An 18,572-nucleotide genomic window follows, 5' to 3' on the forward strand; every position below is an offset into this window, starting at 1 on the left:
CTTGCCGCTGTCGCCTCTGGCTTGCTTAGTTGGGGACACTTCATCTACAGCGATATCGTTGACTTGATTGCAAATAAATGCACAGACACTATTTAACTGAACAGAGATGACATAACTGAATCCAATGATGAACTGCCTTTAACTATCATTTTTGCATTATTGACACTGTTTTCCTAATGAATGTTGTTCAGTTGCTTTGACGCAATGTATTTTGTTTAAAGCGCTATATAAATAAAGGTGACATTGACATTGACATTGAAGTGAGAGGCCAAACTACACCTTACACACCAGACAACTTCCTAAGAAGACTCACTGATACCCTAATAACTCAGAACTCTTATCCCAGTGGAGATCTAGGAAACTTTCTACAGCAAGAGGAGGTACAATGTCCCTCTTAAAAGGCAGTAGCCAAGGAGACTTACAGACAGCCTAACAACTTGGCACTACTGTCTGGCCGAAGCTCTAAGAATGGAGGCTCTGCATAAAGACTAAGACCTAACCACATCCCACACATTGAACAACATCCCAAGAAGAATCACAGAGATCCTAACTAGAGCCCGACTGATATGGGTTTTTTGGGGCCGATACCGATAATAGGGAATAAAAAAAATGCTGATATCGATATATCAGCCGATATTCTATGTGTATATTACAGTACTGTACTAATCAAAAGTTTGGACACTTTCCCATCTGTGTGTCCAAACATTTGACTGGTACTATATATAGGATACAGTCTATACATAAAGACATATTTTTTTGCAATGATCACTCAAATGTGGTGATCAAACACTTATAATGATGTGACAGAGATATGTAATGGAAGCAGGACATTTAACAATTTAACAATACATTTTACTATTTAAAATGAGTCTGACATCAGTGCACTGAACAGTAAAGTTGAAGTTTATTTCACTTCGGAACATTCATTCAACGATTTGCGCTACTGTCTTCACACAAAGATGTAATTATGAAACAAAGTGACATTTGTACTAGACAAGTGTAAAATTACTGTGGATAAAAAAAGATATATTGTGAACCCCATGTGGATTTACACAAACTGAGAAAGTCAAAAAGTGTTACTTTGTGCCCCGCTCTTCCCTACCGCTGTAAATAAATACAATATAAATTCATGTCTCACGCACTTTAATGCATTTTGAATGTAATGCGTACATTCCTTTGGAACTGGAATCATAGTGGAATTTTATTTGAAGTCCATTTCGCAGGTGCTCTTACGGTCGATTAAGACAATGCTTGAATGCTGCCTGGACAAGAAACCTGAAGGGAAAGTGTTGCTTGGTGTAACTAAATGCGCCGGCAGATCTCCACCAAATTTGAGGGATCCCTTCAGGAGCCCTCTCGAAAGACAGCCTCTGTGGGACAAGTAGCCTCCCGGATCGGTTAGTGCTGGACCGCGAATTTAACCACCTGTAACTCCCGAGCCCCAGGCACTATCAAGCATTTGAAAGAGTGCCTCTAGATATACACTCAATATGCATTCGAGAAGGTTCCTCGAGCTGAAGGGATCCATCGAATTTGGTGCTGATTCGCTGCACCATTATGGAGATATGGCCGTTCAAAGTTTCTATGGTTTTCCATAGAATTGAGGTTTAAAGCGTTTCATCCAGGTCACCAGCAAACAATTGACAAATCAAGTAATTACACCATTACACACACAAAAAAAATCATATCGGCAGCATATACGCCAATACCAATATATCGGAAAACAGGCTCATATCAGCTGATAATATCGGCAAAATTATACATCGGTCGGGCTCTAACCCTAACAACTCAGAATGCTTATCCCAGTGGAGATATAGGAAACAGTTGTTTCAGCAGGAATATGTTCTATAGCCAGAAGAGGAATAACATTCCTCTTAAAAAGACAGCAGCCAAGGAGGCTCAAAGAGAGGCTAGCAACTTACCCCATTCCTGGGTTACAGAGGCCTAGCATAACTCTCAAGCGAGAGATGGCCTAGCTACATCCTATGGCTGTCAAGCAGGCCTAAGAAAGGGTCTAGCAACTATGTTGAGCCCAGGGGAATGGAGGCCTTAGCAGGATGACTTTCTATGGTGAAAGGAGGCCTAACAAATGCTCCTAAACCAGGAGTACCAAGGAGGCTCACAAAGAGCCTGCAATTCAGTACCACTGCCTAACCGAGCTCTAAGAGCAGAAGTCTCAGTATGGCAACTCTCTAAAGCTAGAGGAAGCTTAACCATAGTAAACACACTGGACAGCTTCCAAGGAGGCTCACAGGGAGCCTAACCACTCAGAATTGCTAATCGTGTGGAGTTCTAAGGATCAGAGGCCTCAAAAGAGATGACTCTCATTCCTTTCATGTCCCCTCCTACAATCCCCTTGATCGATTGTGTCTAGCCACTCTGATGGCAGTGTGACATGAACCACAGGAAGTAGGTGAAAGAGTTAAACATTGGTGGCGCTTCTTACTGTGACCACATCACACAGCATGCATTCAACTTCCTCAAAACACTCTGTTCAAATGCTAGATTCTCTCAAATATCATCCAAGAACAGAATCTGCTGTCACAAATGCATCATATAAGTTTGTTCAATTCCCTCGAGATCCGAATATGATCATGAAATGCTGAATACTTTTCCTAAGGTGAGAATCAAAGAAGAACAGAGCTTCTTACATCTCTTTTAGTACATCTAGCTTTTTCATTGCATTCATGTGCATTTAGCTAGCTCGAGAACTAAACATGTGCTTCTTCAGTAGTGTTTGTGTCAAATAACCTCTGACATGGAGGTAGACCCTCTCTAAAAACGCTTGGCTGGGCTGTTTTTGTAGTAGTCACATTTTTTGCAAATGCACAAACATATGGTCTCCTGAAGACAAAGACGACAAATGATGATGTTTTCTACAAGTGCCCTATTACATCTTTTATACATTCTCCATAGCAATCTTCTAAAGGGACGCAGTGCTTCTTATAGAACCGTGGTTGCATGCGTAACCTGAGATGTTACTGTAGGTCAGATGAGAGTAATTGATGGGTGATTTCCACAAATGTCAGTAAGTGCTGCGGTTTAGAACTATGTTGAATGCTAGTTAGCTGACAAATTCAAGCTCTACACAACAACAGTGTTTATTGTAGCAACAAGCTCCAAACATGCATTCAGCTCCACTAATCTATAATATAGAACTGGATTGTTCATGACGTCATTAAAGTGAAGCCGCCGGGCTGCCATATTGGTAATCCCTAGTGTGCAAAAACGTTCCATTGAATTAATAGAAATTTGTATTATTTTAATGAGAAAACATCACCTAACAAGTCAGCCTTTATAAATATGAAGTATCTCTGTACATTATTACAATGCAAACACCCTAGGCATGTAAACGGTTATTTTTTAAATGTTGGGAATTTCCCCTACGTATTAAAAAGCTACGTTCATTACACTAGTGAGCATCATAAACATGATAAACATCAGACAGACATGACCTCAACACATATATCAAACGACAAAGTGTTTGTTCTGAAATCTGAATTTATTCAGAGAAATAATTGACTATATACAGTAAGGATTTAAAGACATAAAGCTTTATTTCCCAGATAGTAAGTTACGTTTTTAATTTCATTATAGAACATAATTGTATTACTCATTATAATATATTAAAATCCATTTCTGATACTAATACGTTCATGTTTAATAATTCCTGAATAATTATGTTCATAAAGAAATAAGGTATATTTTGTGTTAGATTGTTACCCGTCTCATCAGTGCGCAGCAGACACACCCACATAAACGATTTAAATATATCGCTTATTCTGTCCCAAAAGACCATAAACACTGCAGATAACATCTGAAGTAAACATTAATTTATTACACATAACATAAAAACGAGTCCTGTTTGACTGATCTGCTTCAAATCGAGTTATTTTAGGTCAGCGGTTTGAATGTGACTCAATGGTGCTCTCTGCTGGTAGGGATGATGGCGGATCGAACACTTCCGGTGGCTTCACTGTCTGTTGGCCGTTTAGAACGCGATGAGCGATCCAGTCATATATAGATCAGTGATCAGCACCCACAAATCCAATATATTAGTTAGACATTCTTTCTTTTTAAAATGATGTAAATGTGCAAGAAGATATGATGAAAACCAGATTTTATCTACTCGATTGAATTTTCAAAAACTGATCAAAATTTTTCATTTGTTAAAGGTAAAGTTCATCTTCAGTTGCTGGTCCCCATTGACTTCCATAGTATGGGAAAAAACACTACTGAAAGTGAACTATCCCTTTATGGTTCTGAAGGACAAACAGTATAAAGTACCTGATTGGGGATTCTGGCCATTGGAGTGGGGTTGGTCTGGAAGGACTGATAAAATCTCTGCGGTCTACTCTGACACACAGAGGGGCGGAGCTGAGAGCCGGAGGCAAGAGTTTCTTTTGCCCAATCATCAACCAGCTTGTGTAGGTCATCGGTGAAGGTACCGCTTTTGTTGTTGCTGTTGTTTGCTTGAGCCTGAACAAGCACAGTGATCGGCCGAGAGGATGCAGCAGGTATGGCTGTGGGAGGCAGGTTCTGATTGGATGCTGAAGTCACATGGGCAGTACCAGTACTAGGAGAACCTGAGAAAGAGATTGAGAAAGACCTCAAGCAACAACTCAAGAGAATTTACCATGAGGTCCTCAGTAACCAATCTGCTGCTCACAGACTGTTGATGTCATTCATTATGTTATGCAGTGAAGTATGGTTAAAATCACGGTAATACAAAACTAATCAGTAGATGCATTATTAGAAGTCCAAACATTTGTTTTGACAATGATTGAATAATTTTAAATAAATGATGCACTATTCATACTCGGGGTTGCAATCAGATTTGATTATTTGACATGATTCATAATTAGTTTCAACAATACACTAAAAACAAGCCAAAAGTAAGGTTAAATATGTGGATGTATCACCTTTTGAGGTATTACAAAGAAATTGTTTACAAAATAGCTTGGTGTTTGAATGGCATTAAAATTCAGCAGAATTTTGTGGCCTGGGCATAATGTAAGAAATGCAGTTTTGCCAAGCTTGTTAGTTTAAGTTAAACTGTGAACATGCATTATTAATGAATCTAGATTTAACAAGTTTGAGGTTTGTTCCAGCACAGTAATGCAAGAACAAAGCACTGAGTATTCACATCGGGTGTGCTTGAAATGTAATGGTGGATCTAAACGTATCTGCATGTTTTTTATTGAGTACTTGTTTCTAGGTCAAAATCAAGCAGCTGGATGATTACAGAACCAAACAAAGAACAAACACCCATACACATATGCACTTAAATGACCAAGAATACAGAAATCATAAAGGTTTCAATAAGCACTTGACTGTATCGCACAGATATCACCATGCACTAGAAAAAAAAAATCCAATTAATACAAAGAATCAAAATGGTGACGCACATTTCACCTACTGTTGCAAACATTAAGCACGTCGCCCATGCCAACAAAAGAAATGAAAACGGCAAATAAAAAAGAACAAAAGGTAGACAGAGGAACTAAGACTGAAGAAGAAAGGAGTGGGATAGTTACTACTGCTGTGCTCTTTCCCTAGACATAGCCGTTTCAGAGTGGACCCTACAAGAGCAAAACAGCACAGACAGAGGCGTTAAGGGGCGGGGAAAAGCACATGGCACAGCCCATTGGACAAGCTGCTGCACAAGAAAACACAGCGACCAATCAGTGAACAGATACAGAATCAGGTGCAGGGAGGCTTCATCTGTGATATCATGAGATGTTGATGAGTGACGTGTTTAAATGGCTTATGAACTAAAAGGCCTTTTGTACAGACAACCTTAAAGTTTGAACTCTGAATGCACTTCAACATTCTTGTTTGACTAAATGTCCTACTTTAAAAAAAATGGTTTGACAAGCACGATTGTCTGTTCTTTCCTGGCCTATTCCCTACTGAATGTTAGTTTGTGATAAACTGAAGACAGCAGAATTCATTCATGACTGCTTGTAGCATTGATGAAAGCGGTGTAGACTCTTTATATTCTAATTTAGATTTCATGGGGTCTGTAAAAATCAGGACTGAATCATTGAATCCCTGCTCACAATCTTCTGTCATTATTTTAGTTTGGAGTCTGTTGCAGAGTGAAAATATTTAGCATGTAAGACTAAAACTGATCTTGTCCTAAACCAGGCTCCACTTTTAAAAGCAGCACCATTTAAAACCAAAAACAAACATCTAGATGCATCTCTGTAAGCATGCCATGAGTTATTTACAAGCAGAGCCAATCTTCCTTATACGCCAAGTACACATTGTAGCGTAGATGGATGTTTCTTTAGGCGGTGCACTGTCACCCTTTCTATCTACTTTGTACGTAACATCCAAATCAGTCAAATCATGTAAAGTGACTGTCATATACAGTGTCCATGTCGTTTTTGGTCAATACAAAAAAAAAAAAAGAAATCCCTGCATTTTCCCTCTCAAGCACTTTCCGTGTGTGTAATTCAAGTAAAATATGGGGAAATATACGCTACTCTGAGCTTTGTATATGTCAAAATATCAGTCTTGGTGAGTTTTCACTAAACACAGTCAGTTATATTTTAAGTGAACATAAACAGTGTGAAAAGTAGTCAGTATATTATATCTGTGCATTCTGTGACAGCATCCTAATTAGGGCTGTGCGATATGGACAAAAAATACCTATAACGATTTTTTTATCAATTATGCGATTTCGATTTTAATAACGATTTTGACACACACAGGCATGCTTTACAATCATAAATGCATTCAGTATAAATTTGAAACATGTCTCAAGAAAAGACGTAAGTCAAAATAATCACTAAGTAAAGATGTCAAACAAAATCAAGACATATGGCAAAAAATTATAATAAAAAAATAAAATAAAACCTGTCTTCAGGGATGGTTTTTTTTTTGCCATGCATTGGTCATAGAGCTCACTGTAGCGGTGCCTCAGGTGTTATATGTTTTGCCCAAAATATTTATTGCCCTAGGTTCACACGTACTCCGTCTGCAGTGTGTATACAGTAAGTTATGTGTAAACGGTTCAGAAGCAGCAACGAGAGCGCATTATTTTAACACGAAAGCACATTAAAATAATGCACGAGCGCGAATCTATCCACTCGCACGCAGATTTCCTTTGCTCTGTTAACAAAACCAGATGCGCGTGCTCAGATCATAGACTGTATAAGGCTCAGATACACGCTGCCTTACAACATGTCTCCTCTCGCTCAACCTGTGTCCTGTGCACTCACAACTCTGTCTGTGCTTACGCGCAAGATATTAAATCTTTTCGCACCTTTCTATTTATAATCTTTTCTGTTCTCATCTTTTACTGCGTGCAGTGTGAACGTTCTGATCCGTTAACATGGGCTCGAAAAAAAAAGGCTACGCATCACAGACAGAGTGTGTGAACCTGGAGTTAGGCATATGCCCAGTCTGCTCTGTTCTCGCGCTCCACTTAGGTGCGCTGCATCCTGATTGGTTCAGATAACATACTGCGGGAGGTCAGGGCCGCGGAAAATCATGCTATAAAGCGATTTAGAAATCGCGCACACTCAAATCACGATTTTATTTCGATTAATCGCACAGCCCTAATCCTAATGCATAAACCTGCCACTGTCTGTCATCATCTGTTAATCAAAAAACAAACGAAAAGGACAGAATTAATCACTGCTCTTCACTGAATATTGTTCATAACTTTGGTATGAATCAATTTATGTTGTTCATATGGTGAAGTCTATGCAGCGATGTATTCGAACATTTGATTACTTTAATCAGTTTCTGTATAGTAGGCTATTATAGGTTAAATTGTTTATTTGTATATTTTTAATTTTTTTATTCACTTTAATTTCTTTTTTTTTATTATTCATTGCTATTTTGACAGTGAAACTGCTCTGAAAGAAAGGTTAAGGGGTTGGGGAGCATTTTGGGGCCCCGACAATATTTGTTTAGGGCTTCCAGAAGTCTAGGTTCGGCACTGCTTACAAGTGACTATTGTGGACCAGTGATGCGCGGGTCAGTGTATAAACAACCGCACCCGACCAAAGTTTTCACTTTGCTATTTCCATTTGTGTATTTGCGGAGCTTCCACTCCCCAGTCTTCAACTTTTCTTTTGCTGGCTCCATCTGTACCTGCAGACTGTGTAATGATGTGTCGTTTGTGAACGAATCGTTCTCGTTTATGTAATCCACTGACTCATATTTCTCGTTCACTGAAGTTCCACCCTCCACAGCAGCGCGGCGCTATAAGCAGCGCATGCGCAGCTCAGTGAACCGGGTAACAACCATTTCATCCTGTCAAAGAATTACTCAACCTCGAGCCAATAGCCTTCGAGTATGAGATGTGACGGAGCATGTGATTTGTTGAATGTAATGAATGAATACGCCCTTCACTGAACGAGTTTCATGAGTCTGAACGAGATCGAGAGATCTTGTCGTTCGTGAACGAAATGACTAAACTGGTACATGTCGTTCGTGAACGATCACGAGTTGAATGAAAGTATACCTGGTCAGTCAGCCATTTAGCATTTAAATCTCGCAAAGCGCCGTACTGTGCAAATACGCTTGTTTTGTTATTTAGCATACAGAACATAACTCCACATTTAATCCCTGATTTATGAATGTGAATATATATGAACTGTCTGACCAAACATTTAAAATAATTATGGAAGAAAATCTCGTGCTTTATTCATCTGAACAACTTATTTAGACTTTATTTATTGAATGCGATTATGCCAAAGCCAAATCAGTTTTTGTCAGAAGTGAATACATTCATTGACTTAAGACATAACACATAAGACACTCTTTTTCGCTACTTCCTGTGGCGTATTTCATGTAATATAAAGAAATGGTCACTGAACGAATCAGTAAATAAATCTGAACGAATCATTTTGGAGAACGAACTGAAAATGAACGAATCTCCACCACTAATACTGAGCTCGTGCGTCATCTTCGCGCCAGTTATTCAGCCAATAAAGTGTAGGCCTATGTATTTTAAAATTGTGTTTAGTACTATATAAATTAACGACCCGTCTGACCGCGACCCGGATATCGTTAAAAATATTTTTGGATGACTCGTAACCGCGGGTAACCGCAGGTGATCGCAGGCACCCACTCATTTTGGATCAACCCGTGCATCACTGTTGTGGACAGAATTTCAGTCAATCTTTAAAGGGGTCATGTGATGCGATTTTAAGTTTTTCTTTCTCTTTGGAGATATTCTTTATAAAAGTTAACAGTCAACCACACCCCCCTAAAATGCCTCGTTTAAACACCCCCCACATGTCTGTGTCATGATGTGGGAAGATTTGCATACCACCACCCAAATAGCCATATCTTTTATTCTTGCTGTTGCCGCCGGCACCAGGTTATGGAGAGGTTTTGTGTTTCGTTGTGAAAGTGAAGCTACTTTCTTTGTTCTTCCAAAAGAGGACACAACTAGAAATCAATGGTTAAGTTGTATTTACAACACTGTTCCAGAACACTTCAACACAAATATTTAGATGTGTGGAGCGCATTTTATGGAGGACGAGGACTGTTTCCTGAAGCAGTAGCCTACAATGCATCCGTTTCTATAAAGTGAGGAAGTTCAAACTTTGCAAGGACAGTCTGGAGCGTCTGAGTCAGCCTGTAAGTAACGTTACGTTTATATTCAAATAATTTGCCAATGATGATTCAAACGTTTTGAGCAGTGTAGAGTAGGCTTGTTGTTTCTATGATCACAAATGCAGACATGATTTAAGCAGCACAATACGCAACGCATAAACAGACAGTATATGTCATTATAATCAGTAATTATGTCTCCACTGGATGCAACAAATGCCTCGTTTGTAATCAGTTTTATAAGTTTTGCCTTGTCTAGTTATGTCTGTACTGCAAACAATTTTTTTCTATTTAACCGGATCTTCTTAGTGAACCGGTAGAACCAGTTGACCAAATCGTAATCCACAAATTGCTTAAGTTATTCGGTTTATAATTGTGCCTGACACTCCCTCTGATGCAAAATCATCATTTTTGTAGGATTGTAGGAATAAAAACAAACAACAATATCCCGAGTGCAGTTACTCCTATCAGTACATAGACTGAACTGCTAAAAGAGAACCGATAATGGCATGTGCACGAGCAGAGCAACTGGACTGAGTCTCGTCCTGCTGGGAGACAGCATCACAGTATAATGAGGGGCGTAACATTCCCATCACACGCTTGAGGTATTTAGCCAATCACAACACACAGGATAGCTGGCCAATCAGAGCACACCTCACTTTTCAGAATGATGAGCTTTGTAAAAATTTACGGGTTTCAGAAGGCAGGGCATAGAGGAGCAACAATAATGTACAGTATGTGGAAGATAATGTGTTTTGAACCAAAAACCGCATAAACACACTGCAAATTACAAAGGGGGAAAAAATAATTTTTCACACAATGAATGTTAGAATACTGACCAAACCATATAATTTTGACAAGGATGGAGACCAAGTATAAAAAGAAATGAGCTTCCTAATCAAAGCTGTGACGCACTGGTGCAAGGTAAATATAATATGCTTCTTGGACAGCATCATATTATAATCATGCAGGTGACAGAGATAAAAAAAAATTCAAAATACAGCCCTGGTGTTCTCCACAGCAACCTGCTCGTGCCCTTGGCATGCTCGTCTTCTGACTCCAAACATGACACGCACGCCAGTCATCGCCTCATTGGGATTTTACGTGGAATGAAAAGGAAAGAAAGCACAGATATACAGATGATACAAAAGCTTTGGCAGACATCCATACACACTCTCTCTGCTTTCAGTTAAATGTTGGGAATGGCCATGTTTGAGGAAAGGCAGCTCATGTTATCGTTCAAAGCTACAGCCCAGCACAAAGCGTTTGTACAGAAGACAAACTTGAAGGCCAGATGAGAAGACATCCAGCTCTTTCCACCAACACGATACACTTTGTTGTAGTAACTTCTGGATATATAGGATGAACTATTATCTAACCATTTTGTAATCATTTAGACCTTTCTACATACAGTTTGGAGGACAGCGAGGAACGTAACAAAAGTTATGGCTATCTGAAGTTGGCTGATAGCTATGATTTTCCGGAATGGAATTTTGAGAAAAACGGGTTTAAAGTGAGACCGATTTCACTATCACTTCTGCTTAATGATCGCGGTCTTTCAGGAGCTATATAATACATTATTATTACACAAACAGACTAACGTTACCCTGAAGAGGACAGTTTTCTGTTGTTTATCATGATGGGGCATAGTCTCTGAACTTTTGATCACTCCTTGTATGTTTGGATAGCATGAATAGTGTACCTTGTAGTTAGAAAAGTGAGCGCAGCGCACCTGTGCATATAACAAGACTGTCATCTGCCTCCTCTTTAGTAACATCATCATCTGATCCTTCATCCCTGGAGGTGAAATAGTCCATTATAAAAAAATTAGGGCACTAACATCACCATGATTGAGCAGATTGAGAGGACCAAGATTGTCTAAGTGAGCAGCTTGAGACAGCGTTTTTTTTCTTGCGCTCCGCCATCTCACGATCTTAATAAAGAAATAAATACTATTTTGCGTACCGTAGTTTACACAGGACTGGCAGGGAATGTTTATTGATACACCTTTATTACATGTTACTTGATTTATTTTGATAGGTTAACTGTTTTTGTAGTGTTAAGAGAAAGCACCTCAGCAGCACTCTTATCATGAGAGAAAGACAGTCATCTCTGCCTGCTGCAATAAATCACTATTTTTCTGCACTAAACAAGTGAATTTTGGCAAGATATTTTCAACAATTATAGACAAGATGTTATAGAATGATAATTGAATGAAACCATAATTTTTACAAAAAATTTACATACAATCTATTTTTTGAATTTCCTGAAAACATCCCAGTGTGACATCCGATGTGTTTTCCCAGATAACATCGCAAATGATCAACTTACCATTGTCTCTAAATTTAAAGTAAATATCAGTTCATCAAAAACTACAAGCCGAAATTTGCTCCCAAACTAGGAACTTTGCACCCTACTGAGTGACAGCTTCATTTAGAAGTCTGCAAAACTGCTTCCCATAATTTAATTTGATGTATCATATTTCATATTTTTTTAACTGCATTTTAACTGTAGACTGTAGCCATTTACTTTGACCTCATAAGGTTCACAATTACCATTTTAAAGAACATACCTAATTTCACTGAATATCTGCTGCTGTTTTAAATTTCAGACCCTATTTTGTAGCGTATTCATGGAAAGTGCCATCTGACATGAAGATGGAAATGTAATGGCTGAGAATGCCTGATGATCACTGAATGAGTGTGTGCATGAGTAATGGATGTGAAAATGGCAGAAATGCAGTACAGAAAAAACAAATTATGAAAGAAGAGCAGAAAGAAACAGGGGGAAGGGAATTATGGGTAATAGAAGAAAAGTAGAACAAATACAAACAGATGGACATAGACACGGGTCCACTGAGGAATCTAGTGCGTGGTTTGCTACTAGATTTATAGGTGATTCGCTCAGATGTTTGGTGGTAAACGGTCCAGCCTGTGGAGAAATGAATATAAGAGGGAGAAAGAGAGAAAGAGAGAGAGAGAGACAGGTGTAACAGCCGACACACAGGCAGCGGTCAGATCAGTACCCCATCAACAAGCATCATATCAGCAACACACCACCACACTGGTTAAGCGTCTCAGAAAACCGCGGTTGATGTAGATGTGTACATGTGCCTGTGTTTTCTAACAATGGGAACACTTTTCTGGAATCTATACAACAGGTCCCAGTCCTCTTATGCATTACTAGACACTTCCACACATGTAAGTTTAAAGAACTGTAAAACTGCCGAATTAACCATTTAACCTTTTAGAAGAATCGCTGATTTTACTTGTAACTACACCATTATGATAGCATAGAAGACTATTCAAAATTATCCATGTCTACTGGTGCAAATATTACATTTTATTATTATTTTTTTTTTTTTCCTGTCACATCACTGCTCTAGAAAGTCTTTAATAAAGTGTTATCAATAATATGTTAACAATAATATGGCTGCCAGTCAAGTGGGTGTGGCTTAGCATATAATGGTGGTTTTATAGGCATAGCAAGCTGATGTTCTTAAGGATATGGACCAAATGACTTGCTTGACTCTCGAGATGAAGAGCTCAGCCGAACAACTGAAGTACTTTAAGTCAAGAAGCATATGGCTCGCATGATCCGTCGTTATGTGACGGGGTTGGTGGTGACCGAGAGACACCTGTGGTTCAACCACAGATATCCATGAGAAACAGAAGTTGGCTGGATGCTCATGTTGCTTAGTCAGGGCATTTTGCCAATGCAGTGATTGCTGCTGTCATTAAGTTTCCCACTGCAAAATAGTAACTTTGCTACTGCTTTTCAGTAAATGATTTCCCTGCGGGTTCCTCGAGAGGAGCCAAGAAGCAGCCAGGTAATCTGGACTCCCCCTAAAAAAGTACTGGGGTCAATGGCCTTTCTCAACAGTACACTCGTGCCACGTAAACACATTTGAGGCTGGCAACTATAAGGCTTCACTGACCTATAGGGTCAAAGGGCCCCCTTTGGATAATTGTGTCAAACTGCTAAAGCGTAATTGCTTTTCTTCTCACTGCCCTCAAGATTCTGTGTTTCAAGATTCTCATGTTCTGAGCAACAATGCCTTCAGAGCGCAAGAGTCATATGTTTACAATGATGTGCTTACCAAAAGGGTTACCCCCATGGTGCATGCTAGGCCACTTCTATTGAATCAGGCCTTATATTTTAAAACAGTTTTTTTTGGGGAAGGCCTGCAACAGATAAAGGCATTCTATACTCCCCCAATCTCATGGCTTTCCCTATTCTGTGCACTGTCGTACAATAAGTTTGGCCCATATGGGCCTTAACATTTGCATGGTCGACCAAGGTCCTTTTCCACAGGCTTCATCTGTCGAACCACAGAGAACCATCTGTAGAACACTTCCATAGAAAAGGGGTATAATATCCTCATTTCAACAAATTACGCCTCACAATGTTAGGTGCCCTGGTGGTTCTGATTATTTTGCAGGAAATGTAGTCCAAGGTAGAGAAATAGGCTATAGATGAAATGAGTCCACCACAGAAGGAATCCAGTTTCTACAGCCGTTTTTCGTAGTTTTCATATTCATTCCAGTCCTAGGCCCCATCTACTGAACTTCACTATTAGTGCAGTTTCAGATTGTTGACACAGAGACACTGAAACACAGGAAAGCCACTCCAGGGCATGTGTGCTTTAAATTACCTTGAAGACTGGCTGATTTTGACTAGGCTGTTCTCGGTCACCAACAGAGGCCGGGTCTGAAGGTAAACCTTCAAAAGAGTCATGATTTGGCTCATTTTCCCCAGTCTCGTGTTTGGACTTGTTACTTCCTGTCTAGAGTGTCATTTGTGGTCAACTTGTAGTCCTATTGTTTCACTGGTCGTCTTGATTGCTTTCACAGGTGTTTCTTGTTACCTTGTCATCCTATTAGCTTCTCTTTGTATAAATAGCCCAGTGTTTGAGTTAGTCTGTTGTCAGTCGTTGTCTTTGATATGTTGTGTCTGTTTCCTTGTTCTCGGTTCTGTTTCTGGATTTGGATTACCTTTTGTGTTATTAAATGTTCCACTGATTGCATTTGGATCCTACCTCGCCTCTTCCTTGCACTGACTCATTACAGAACGACTGACCAATATAGATCCAGCAGCAGTGGAAATTATACATCTCCGCCAAGGAGATCTGCCCATTGAGGACTATGTGACTGACTTTGTTGAGCTAGCACATTCATTTATCATGGACAAGGTATGCCTGATGATATTTTTTCGTGGTGGCCAATCTGAGCCGCTCTGCTCACTCATGCCTTTGCATGATCCTCACTGCACTCTGTACTTTTACATTGATCTGGCACTGAGTGGCTCTGCATATACTGTGGGTGTGGTGGAGGAGGAACACGGCACTTTTGCAGTATCTGCCTCTCCTGAGCCTCGTCCTGAGATGGCCGCCAGCCCAGCCCAGCGCCACTGCACAAGATGGCCGCCAGCCCAGTGGCACTGCACAAGATGGCCGCCAGCCCAGAGCCACTGCACATGATGGCCGCCAATCCAGAGCCCGCTTCTCACAAGCACGGTCCAGATCCCAGTGTGAGGGATACACCGCTGGTATCTGCACGCGCACCTGGTATCCCCAAACCCACTAATTCATGCACAATGGGCAAATACGACTTATCCATTCATTTCACCTTTGTCCAAATCAACAATTCCTTCAATCCTGATTCCTGGTAGTTTGTTTTGCAGACTTTTGGGTCTCATGGCAGGGGCTTTATCAATGGTAGCACTGAGTTGAGGCTGTTTCAGTGGTAGGTCAACAGCTGAGGTGTTTGGCCCTGTTGGAACCCTAAATGCACAATAATGGTTGAACCCAAATGCTTCCTTTTGAAACATCCCCGGTTGTTGACCCTTTTTTTGTTTGGGTTTAGGAAATGTAATAAAATACATTCCACTCCCCATCCTCTCAGGAAAGCTGGAATCAGTGTTACAAGTACCCTAGGCACATCATTTTCCATTTTTGTAGCATAAACACCATTAAATCGATGTGAGTTCCAATCGGATCTTCCAAAGCTTCTCTATGGCGCTGAAACCTAAAGATGTCAGAGTTCTGATCCTTGTGCAATTGATACTCGACTGCCATTGGCTCATCTGCATTCGATGGGAGGGGCTTACCTATAGTTCAGTTGAGGCCGTTATGTAGGTCTCAGTAGTTTTTTTACATAAAGCACCAGGGGGAATACGTTTGTGCCCCGTGGGAAGTTTAGCATGGCACATTCTTATTTTGGCATAAAACATGCTTCTGGCACTGAAGGTGGCTCATGAGAAGGTTGAGGCCTAGAGAATGGATGTTGCATCCTCAGAAAATGAATCATTTGGTAGGGTAGAGCAAAGGTGGATCTGTTCACATTAAATAAGAACCTAATTTCCCCCTTTCGTTCTCCCTTCGTCCTCTGAAACCTCTTGGGGTGATTGCTCTGGATTATGTGTGGCTGATGACTGGTCTGTATGCCTTCCCATCATTAAGTCTGTCAGGTTGTATGAGTGTACAGGAGGACAAAGTATATCATCTGCTGCTGGCACTGTTTTGGATGTCCCACATATGGTTTTCGGACCTGGTGTCTCTCCTTCGGGAGATACAAATCAGAGTGGAGACTCGGGGCAGCATGTGGCAAACCCAGCTGGAAATGTGGAACATTGAACTTTAGCCTTTGAACGGGAGATTCTGGTTAGTTCTGGTTTTACGTCTGAGATTATGGAGACCATATTGAATACAACAGTTCCACTGCCCTGTTCAGACACAGTATGAGCATAATGCCATTCCTAAGTTTTTTTTTTTGTTGCAATCTTCAGATCTGTACAGATATTCTCAGTGTACTTGAAGCTCTCAGGGCTCTGATTAGGCCACTTTAGAACTCAATAAATTAGAAGGTGAAACTTAAACCCATCATTAGATTAGATTTATATTAGATTCAACTTTGTCATTATGCAGAGTAAAAGTACAGAGCTAATGAAATGCAGTTAGCATCTAACCAGAAGTGCAAGAATATAGTGTTTTATATACATATAAGTGCAGATTAAGTGAAGCTATGATTTACAGAATGTACAGTGGAGTTGCTATATACAGTATTGAGCAGAGTATGTAGAGAATATAAATAGGAATGCAATGTAGGATTATATATACATTATGAATAGCAGCAACGTAAGACAGTGGTAATAAATACAGTTGGTTGAGTGTACAATAGTATTGTTATAACAACGTATTCTATGCAGAGGTGGGTAGAGTACCCAAAAACTGTACTCAAGTAAAAGTAAAAGTACTTATAGAAATATTTACTCAAGTAAAACTAAAAGTACTAGTCTGCATAGTAACTTGATTAAAAGTAAAAAAGTTTTGGATAGGGGTGGACCGATCGAGATTTGCAGACCGTTATGCGCATCTCGTCAGTAAAGCCGGTTGTGTAATCAGCGGTAAATTCCATCAGGTGTGTGATTTCACATAGAGCAGCTGGTACTACACAGAGCCATTGTTAACTGAGAAGATGCGCAAATCCACGTTCATCATCAGCGTTTATTTGCGCAATTAGACAGTTAACAACGGCTCTGTGTAGTAACAGCGGCTCTATGTGAAATCACGCACCTGATGGAATTTAGCGCTGATTACACAACCGGCTTTACTGACGAGATGCGCATTAACGATCGGCCAATCTCGATCGGTGCACCCCTAGTTTTAGATAAAAAAAACTACTAAAGTAGTTAGTTTAGTTACTTTGGGTCATATACTGAATATCTATAGTCTATTTTTATTTAGATATATAGATAAAATGTATGTAATGTATGTATGTATATATATATATATATATGTGTGTATGTATGTATGTATGTATGTATATGTATGCATGTATGTACATACATATATATATATATTGGTATAACTTAGGCTACATGAGATTACAGTACCGTAATGTCTGGACTATAAGTCACACATTTTTCATAGTTTGGCTGGTCCTGCAACTTACTAGTCAGGTGCGACTTATTTATCAAAATAATTTGACATGAACCAAGAGAAATGAACCAAGAGAAAACATTACCGTCTTCAGCCACGAGAAGGCGCTCTATGCTGCTCAGTGCTCCTGTAGTCTACACTGAAGACATAGAGCGCCCTAAAAAGATTTTTACCCAAAAATGATGGAGGAGGAGAGGTTATCTAACTTAACAGACTGAGGTCTGTTAGTCAGAAAATCTAGAGTCCAGTTGCAGAGGGATGTGCTGATTCCAAGCTGACTGAGCTCGGAGATCAGCTTGGAGGGGATTACAGTATTAAATGCAGAACTGAAATCAATGAACTGCATTCTCACATGTGTGTTTTGACTGTCCAGGTGGGTGAGGGCAGAGTAAAGAGTAGAAATGGCGTCCTCTGTTGACCTATTGTGGCGATAGGCAAATTGGAATGGTTCTAGTGAAGCAGGGAGACAGGATTTTAAGTGGGATGCAACCAGCCTTTCAAAGCACTTGGCAAAGATGGGGGGTGAGCTCAGCTTTGAGGGACATCTCATTATTTTGATCAAAACGAGCATAAAAGTGATTGAGCTCATCAGGGAGTGAGGCAGAGCTGGATGGGGGCACAGAGTTAGGTGGTTTGTAGTCCATGATAGTTTGTATGCCTTGCCACATATGCCGGGGTCTGAAGAATTGAAGTGTTCTTCAATCCTCTGTTTATGTGTGAGTTTGGCCTAGCGGATACCCTTCCTCAGGTTGGCTCTGGCTGAGCTGTAAGCCTCCCGGTCTCCAGACCTGAAGGCTGCATCTCTTGTTTTGAGCAGGAGGCAAACCTTGTACAAAGTCCTATGTTCATCCAGGGCTTCAGATGGGGGAAAATGTTTATTTTTTTTGTGTGTGGTCACTCTGTCCACACACCTGTTTATGTGCTCCAAGAAAGAGTTGGTGTAAGTGTCAATGTTGATCTGAGAGTTTGTGGTGGCCTGGGCAGCAAACTCACTCCAGTCTGTGTGTTGGAATTGATGTTGGAGATGGGAGTCCGCACCTTCCAGCCTGATTTT

The 18,572-nt window shown here is 40.1% G+C and overlaps 1 protein-coding gene across 1 annotated transcript in view; it reads right to left on the reverse strand.

Moving 5' to 3' along the window:
• The window catches only part of LOC132097333 (serine/threonine-protein kinase WNK2-like), a 78,933-nt gene that overhangs the window by 3,495 nt on the left and 56,866 nt on the right, over nt 1–18,572 (reverse strand). Inside the window, exons 28-30 of the mRNA XM_059502966.1 lie at nt 12,412–12,510; nt 5,538–5,582; nt 4,288–4,586 (exon numbers count right to left, since the gene is read on the reverse strand). Coding sequence (XP_059358949.1) covers nt 4,288–4,586; nt 5,538–5,582; nt 12,412–12,510 — 443 coding nt within the window. The remainder of the gene's footprint in view (nt 1–4,287; nt 4,587–5,537; nt 5,583–12,411; nt 12,511–18,572) is intronic.

Source organism: Carassius carassius, chromosome 21 (assembly GCF_963082965.1).
Source record: "Carassius carassius chromosome 21, fCarCar2.1, whole genome shotgun sequence".
Taxonomy (NCBI): domain Eukaryota; kingdom Metazoa; phylum Chordata; class Actinopteri; order Cypriniformes; family Cyprinidae; genus Carassius; species Carassius carassius.